The sequence below is a fragment of the Camellia sinensis genome, chromosome 12 (assembly GCF_055761805.1).
Source record: "Camellia sinensis isolate YWXY chromosome 12, ASM5576180v1, whole genome shotgun sequence".
NCBI lineage: Eukaryota > Viridiplantae > Streptophyta > Magnoliopsida > Ericales > Theaceae > Camellia > Camellia sinensis.
Genome location: NC_138972.1, coordinates 68,227,044 through 68,234,314, shown reverse-complemented (window position 1 = coordinate 68,234,314; position 7,271 = coordinate 68,227,044). Strand labels below are relative to the sequence as shown.

Here is a 7,271-nt window from a genome sequence, read left to right as displayed (position 1 = left end):
GGTATAAGAGCATCTCCAACGGTAGTAGGCATTTTACCTATCTAAATATTACTATAAAGTATATATTTTATTTTGCCTATCAACTGTTTTATGTTTTTACTCCAACCATGCTCTTTATTTTAGCTATTAATCCAAATACTATTAATTTTATAGAATGCCACGTCAACAACAAAGATGGAGGGAAATGATCCTAATGATTGAATACATTTTGCCTAGCGTTGAAGGCTAGCTACATGTGGCTAGTGAATATGAGTTGAGCCAAAATGCCTAATCATATGCCTAGTGCGTTGGAATTGAAAAAAATGAATCACACTAGGCATTTTAACTAACAAATATTATATGCCTAATGCATTGGAGATGCTCTAAGTCGCACCCACCGTATTGTTCGAAACTTCATGTCTCAATTTTTGGAAGGCGGAAATCCATAAATGGGACGTGGCCGAATACACATCCGTTGATTTGTATAGATTCAGTACCGACTACGCTTTACTCCCCACCTCTGCCTACGGGTGTCAGCGGTGGAATTTTGTGCGATTTGAATATAAATTATAAATTACATGACGGGTTAAAGGATTAGTAGATTGACAAGTTATAATTTAATCAGTTTTTATGAGAGGATGGATTAAAAAATATTTTAATTAATTATTATATATTTATATAATATATAAAATTAATTTATATAATATTTTTTAAATATATAATATAAAATAATTTTACATAATATGTTTTATATATATAATTGTTAATTTATAATAAATTTCATATCTTAAATCTCTATCATACTTATTTTTATATTAAAATTTTATTAAAAGTTAAAAAATATATATATATATATATATTAACTATAGTAAAATAGAATGGTTTAATTAACTGATAATAAATTTTAAAATTTAAATCACGAATAATAATTAGGGCAATATGAATCGAATCGATATAATTTTAATCAATTTAGCGGTATTTTATACAGTATTATCTCTGCCTTTGTCTATGCGTATATAGCAAGCACGTCACCATAATTCCAAGCTCTCCAATATCTCTTTTTTTTTTTTTTTTTTTTTTTTTTTAAACGAACGATTCCAAGCTCTCTAATCTCTCTCTCAACTTTCTCTTTCTAGTCTATCCCAAAAGAAAAAATGAAAACACATATCCCCACGCCCATCATAGTTTCTCCAATTTTCCCGGGAAAATGGCCAAGAAAAACAGCCCAACTCCTTGTTTCAGCCATGAGTCTTGTTGTCTTCCTTTTCCTAGATTTTCTCGACATTGTTCTTTGTGTAATCTACAGATTCGTGGACCAATTCATGGAAGGAAACACAACCCCCTCGTGTTACTGCCACCGCAACAGGGAAGAAGAGAGGAGGAGGACTAATTATGACAGAGAAGGTGAAGTGTCAGAGACTCTGTATGGAATTGGAAGGAGAAATGTGTTCAGGGAAATGGGTTTCTCGAGAAAATGGAATGGTTTGAAGGAAAATGGAGGTGGAGGTGGGATGTTGAGGAGGAGGAATAGGTGGTCTGATTGTGGGTGTGAGAGTTGTGTTTCATGGATGAGTAGCAATGGTGATTATATGAGGAGGCTTCTTCATGTGGTTGTCAAAGAATCATCAACAGGTATATTTTTAGAGCAAACGCAATTCTTTTCATTCTATGAAAACTGTTGAAATTTCAGGCTTACCCAACCTTGGATTTGTCCATAAAATTTCTCTCCATTTCATAGGGAGGCTTTTAATCTCTAACCATTCTCCATAAATCTCTCTATTTTCATTCACCATAGAAAAAAATATGAAAACTCAATACAAATGCCGGCGGCCCAACCGTCAGCGTAATTTTAATATGGAGAATAGTCACGACAGCCATTAAAAATGTGTAAATAATATATTTATATATATAAAATAATTTAGAATTATGTAAAAGTGTATTGACATTATTATTTTGATATTATGTGTTCTGTTCTCATTCTATTTATTGGTGATACTAAGTATTTTACTCTTTTAATATGACATCAGGTCCAATTATTAATCTTTTATAGAGATAAAGACTTGATTAATGAAATTGTTTAGTAAGAAGGATAAATCATTATTTTAAAGGAACTTTTTTTCCATTTCTATCCCACCATGCTAGATCGTCGTAGGACTACCTGGCTGTGAGACCACTCTTGGCACAAGAAAAGTTATTGAAAAAGTTGCCATTGGCTGCGGCTACTAGTAGTGGTGGTGATATGGATTGATAAACAAATTAGGTGGACATATAAGTGACATGTAAAGATAAAAGAAAAAAATGACACGTGAACAAATAGGTGACGGACAGTGATAGTCGACAGATAGGAAAGAGTCATACAACCTTTCAAATTAGTCCTTTTGACCCTAAAAGAATAGAGTTTGGCTATTGTCTGAAAGGTATCAAATTGTGTTTATAGCCTGGGTGCCTTTTAATACAAGGGGGAAAAATTATTATGCACTTTATAATTAAAGAATAAAATGGCATAACTCTATATTTTTTAAGTCATAATTATAAAAAAAAAAAAAAATCATAACCGAACATTCAATGAATCATAACTAAAATAATATCATAACTAAAAAATAAAATGACATAACTAAAAGCATATCTAGTACACCCCTTTCAAAGGGTGTGCATAGTATAATTTCCAAATATAAGGCTCTTTTTATATTTAACAAATATTTATTATTTATTATATTTTATTATTAATGTAAAATTCTATTTTTGTTCTTATAAATACAATTTTGGAACTTTGTTTACAAACTTTATTATTGGAGCCTTTAGTTAAGATTTTAGTTGAGTGTACGTGGTGATTTCATTTGGGCCTTTAACCAAGAATTTTTTTTTTTTTTGCTATTATGATTGAGCCTTTAAACAATAAGAATTTTGTTATAGAGACTTGGATATATAAGTTTATTATGAATTTTTGAACGAAAAATGTGATTTCAGTATTTATGATGAGTGGCATTTCACAATGATTTATTTTTTTTTAAATTTCATGAACTTTTAAACAACGAGTATTTTTTTTTTGGGACTTGGACAAAGAGAGTTGAAGTTTGGATAACCTTCCAAAGTTGGGGCCTAAACCGACCACTTTGGTTGCTGTAGGCTTGAACTGCTGCCTATGAAGCATGGGGCGGGTACAGATATGGGAACAGGTAAATTCACCTCACCGTATCGATGTCATACCCATGATGTACCCAAACATATTTGTAGTAGCCGGCATGTATTCGGCATATCCAGTACGCATACCGCCAAACTGGTACGCGTACTAGCACCCGGTACTCATACGACACTATTTTTGGAGTACCCCATGCTTCGTAGGCTGCTGCCAATGGGCATATAATGAAATTCTTTGTTTAGAAAGAAAGAAAAGGACGTGAAAATGAGGCTTTGGAGCATGATCGTCATCACCACATCACTGAGAATTTTAACTCACTCTTTCTTTAGAGATTAATAAGATTACCAATTAATCCTATATTTTGTTTTGATTTGATTCCAATTATATTTACTTCCACTCCATCATTGTTGTCAAATTTAGTATTAGATAGCTATTGATTTCTCTTCCCTTTGGTGGTTGTAGTAGAAGATGGTTACTTATGTTGTTGGAATTGTATGTTTGACAGCTACCTTTGGGGATGATTGCAGGGGAGACAAGCCAATGGAAAATGTGATATTCTTACATGGTTTCATCTCATCTTCCTCACTTTGGACTGAAACAGTGTTTCCTAACTTATCGGAAGCTACAAAGCGCAATTACAGATTCTTCACGGTAGACCTCTTAGGGTTCGGAAGAAGCCCAAAGCCAAGAGATTGTTTATACACTTTGAGGGATCACTTGGAAATGATTGAGAAATCAGTCATACATCCTTTTCAGTTGGGTTCTTTCCATTTGGTTGCACATTCAATGGGTTGTGTAATTGCATTAGCATTAGCTGCAAAGTACTCCAAGTCTGTTAAATCGATCACCCTCATAGCACCGGTGAGTGCACAAACTTGTTTGATAGAAAATCATGACTTGGTTTATTTGTTTTGTGCTCATTTATCAATCTTTTACTGGATTTTTTTGGGGGTTATTTTTGTTAATTTCAGCCCTACTTTCCTTCTCCTGAAAATGATGCTAGCTTGACAGCACTTAGAAGACTTGCAGACAGGAAATTATGGCCACCATTGTTGTTTGGATCGGCAGTTATGTCGTGGTATGAGCATTTGGGTAGATGCGTATGTTTCCTTGTTTGCCGGAACCATAGGACATGGGAATGGATTCTGAAGCTACTCACCAGAAGAAGGTATCAAATTATCTTTTATGTTCCGTTTGTGTTGACAGAAAATATTTTCAAATAAAACGTTTTTTTATGTTTGGTTATATTTAGGGGTGTGCGCGGTGCGGGTCGGTGCGGTTTGAGAGAAAAATAGAAACCGTATGGTGGGTGGCGGATTGATAAAAGTGTCACTAGAATTTGTCATTTTTCTTATAAAAAACTGGCGGTTCGGTTGGCAAATAATGGCGGATTTGCCTTGGCGGTTCGGGCAGATTGGCGATTTATAAAAAATATAATTCAAATTACAAAACTTAAATCAAAGAGTAAGAAAAAGACGAGAGATACCGTGATGTTAAGCATCTTGTGAAGCTTTCTTCTGATGCAGCAAGTGTAGCAACAACATGATAATATTCTGTAGAAGCTACAATGATCAAATACAATACATAAAATTAATATCATTCAGGGTTTACAATATATTGAAAATGTTTACTGTTGAAAAGTATTTAGATTGAAAAGTGAGCTGATGCAAGTTTGCAACATGGCCAGAAAAAAGAAAAAAGATTGAAAAGTGAATTGGAATCCAACTTTATTTTGGATTACTGACATTGAATTCTCCTCGAGCAGTAATGTAATACTATATTCTAAGGTATAGAACAACAAACAAACTTAAGTAAAAAAGAATTTTTAGACTCTTATAAAATATGATTTAATAGCGGTGCGGGTCGGTGCGGTTTGGAAGAAAAATAGAAACCGGCGGGTTGATAAAAGTGTCACTAGAATTTGCCATTTTTTTTTTTACCAAAAACCGGTGGTTCGATTGACAAATAATAACGAATTTGTCTTAGCGGTGCGGTTCGGTGCGGTTTTGGCGGTTTCGGCGATATTATGCACACCCCTAGTTATATCCTTGAAACTAGTCCACTAATGGTTGCATTAGTGGTGGTGGCGGCAGCAGGGCAGAGGTGGAGATGGTCATAGTATAGTGACATTAGTAAGACTTGGTCCAGAAAATGTTTTCTAACTTTTAAAAGTAGAAAACATTTTTCGTACTAATAGGTTTGTTTTTTGTTGATCCATGATAAACATTTGCTGTTGACTTTTATTTTTTATTATACCAAACGTTAGAAAATACGAAAAACATTTTCTAAAAAACATTTTATATCCAAACAAATGGAGTGTTATTTTTTCCCTATGATAGGAGGAAAGAAACGGTTTCTATATCTCTTGAAGAGGAATGATTGATATCTAATTAATGCCTCTGTTAGTAATGAATAGGTCTTGATAAAAGGCTAATAGGGATTGATATCTAACCTAATGCCTCTATTTAAGGGGACATATTAAGGTGCAAAAATGTTTTGTACCCAATTTACACCTCCCAAAGCCCAATCTGATGTGGACTAAACAATGCAATCCAGACCTAAACACATGCTGCAAATGCTGTGAAACCAGGCCAATGGTCTGTAATGGGTCCTAGAAGGGTAATAGAGTGAAGAATAGTCTCTAAAGTAGCTATTTAAATTTAACATAGATTGCATTACTTTAGCTGCGCACCAACTTATGTAGACCTAATTCTAGGATACAACTGGTACATTGCATGTTTACTAAATCACCACTTTAACAAACATATTAGTACTGTTTGATTCCAAGGTTTATGTAGTCAAAGTCATATAGGACTATTACTTAAGCACAAATTTCAAACAAAGAATCAGATAGATGATCCAAAAACACAATTAATTTCAGATTTTGAATGTGCAGGAAAAATAGGCAGAACTTGGCTGCATTACTAAACTAGGCATACTGTTTTTTTTTTTCTCTTCTAATTTGTATGTATGTCCTGCTCTAAAGGCTCTAATATAAGCTTAAGTCATCCCTTAAAATCCAAACTGCGTCTGAGGCAGGTTCTGGATAATCCATTCAACATTTTTCTTTTCTCTCTTGTGAGTATGATTTGCTTGTTTTCATCTTCTTTCAGGGATCTGCATTTCACTGTTATCGACATGACGAGGCACACGCATCATTCAGCTTGGCATACTATGCATAATGTCATATGTGGGGGAGCAAAATTAATGGATAAGTACTTGGAAGCTTTGGAAGAGTCCAAAGTAAACATCCATGTCATCCAAGGTAGTCAGGACCAAGTAGTTCCTTTGGAATGCAGCAACAATATTAAGATGAAAGTCCCAGATGCAGAGGTTAGCATTGTTGAAAATGCTGACCATACTACTGTAATTCTACATAGAGAGAAGGATTTCACTCAGGATCTAGAGCAAATATGGGCATCAACTGCTGATAGCAGAAGAGGGGAACAATGTTTTGGACAGGGCCAGCCCTGAGATTTTCGAAATCTAAGGTGGAATCTTAAAATTGGGGTCCTTCATGTGTAAATAATAAAAAAAAAAATTTATTTAAATTTTTTACTCTAAAGGTGTATAATATAAATTCAAGTTAATGTAATGCGAGTCATCCTTGTAATGAATGAGATTTATAAATATATATTTTTTGATTTGGTCTTTAAGAGAATTTTTTTTTTTTTAAAAAAAAAAAAAATCAAATTTAGAATTCATCAAATTTGAATTTGATGAAAATTTAAAAAAATATTGAAGATAATTTTTTTTTCCATAATTTGATGAAAAGAAAATTTTGGGTTATGAAGAGAATTTTTAGAAAGATTTTTATGATAATTTGATGAAAGAGTTGGAGTAAGAGTATCTCTAACCGTTCACTTCTTTTTTCACTAAATCTGAATAAAAAATAGATTGTTTTCTCAATTTGATACGGCTTCCTCCAACGGTGAACATTAAACCTGTTGAACAAATAATATGCAGAATTGAGGAAAGAGTCGACCGGTAGGTGATTTTTTTTTTTAAACCTGTTTGAACCTTTCGACCTGTTTGAACCCACCTGTTTGGGTCAACCGGTTGGTTGACCGGTAAGGGAATTTTTTTTTTTTGAACCTGTTTGAACCTTTCGACCTGGTTTTGAACCTAGCTATTTGGGTTGACTGGTTGGTCA

General features: G+C 33.6%; 1 protein-coding gene across 1 annotated transcript; it reads left to right on the top strand.

Moving 5' to 3' along the window:
- The first annotated feature begins 991 nt into the window (after positions 1-991).
- LOC114291230 (alpha/beta-Hydrolases superfamily protein) lies at positions 992-6,779 on the top strand. Its single transcript, XM_028235274.2, has 4 exons — positions 992-1,611; positions 3,624-3,979; positions 4,090-4,286; positions 6,232-6,779. Exons 1-4 carry the CDS (start codon positions 1,134-1,136, stop codon positions 6,590-6,592), a joined length of 1,392 nt encoding a protein of 463 aa, XP_028091075.2. The 5' UTR covers positions 992-1,133; the 3' UTR covers positions 6,593-6,779.
- The last annotated feature ends 492 nt before the right edge of the window (positions 6,780-7,271 follow it).

Coding starts and splice junctions, on each gene's coding strand:
- LOC114291230 (XM_028235274.2), top strand. CDS start 1,134: ATGAAAACACATATCCCCACGCCCATCATAGTTTCTCCAATTTTCCCG. Junction 3,980..4,089: donor CGATCACCCTCATAGCACCG/GTGAGTGCACAA, acceptor TGTTAATTTCAG/CCCTACTTTCCTTCTCCTGA. Junction 4,287..6,231: donor AAGCTACTCACCAGAAGAAG/GTATCAAATTAT, acceptor ATCTTCTTTCAG/GGATCTGCATTTCACTGTTA.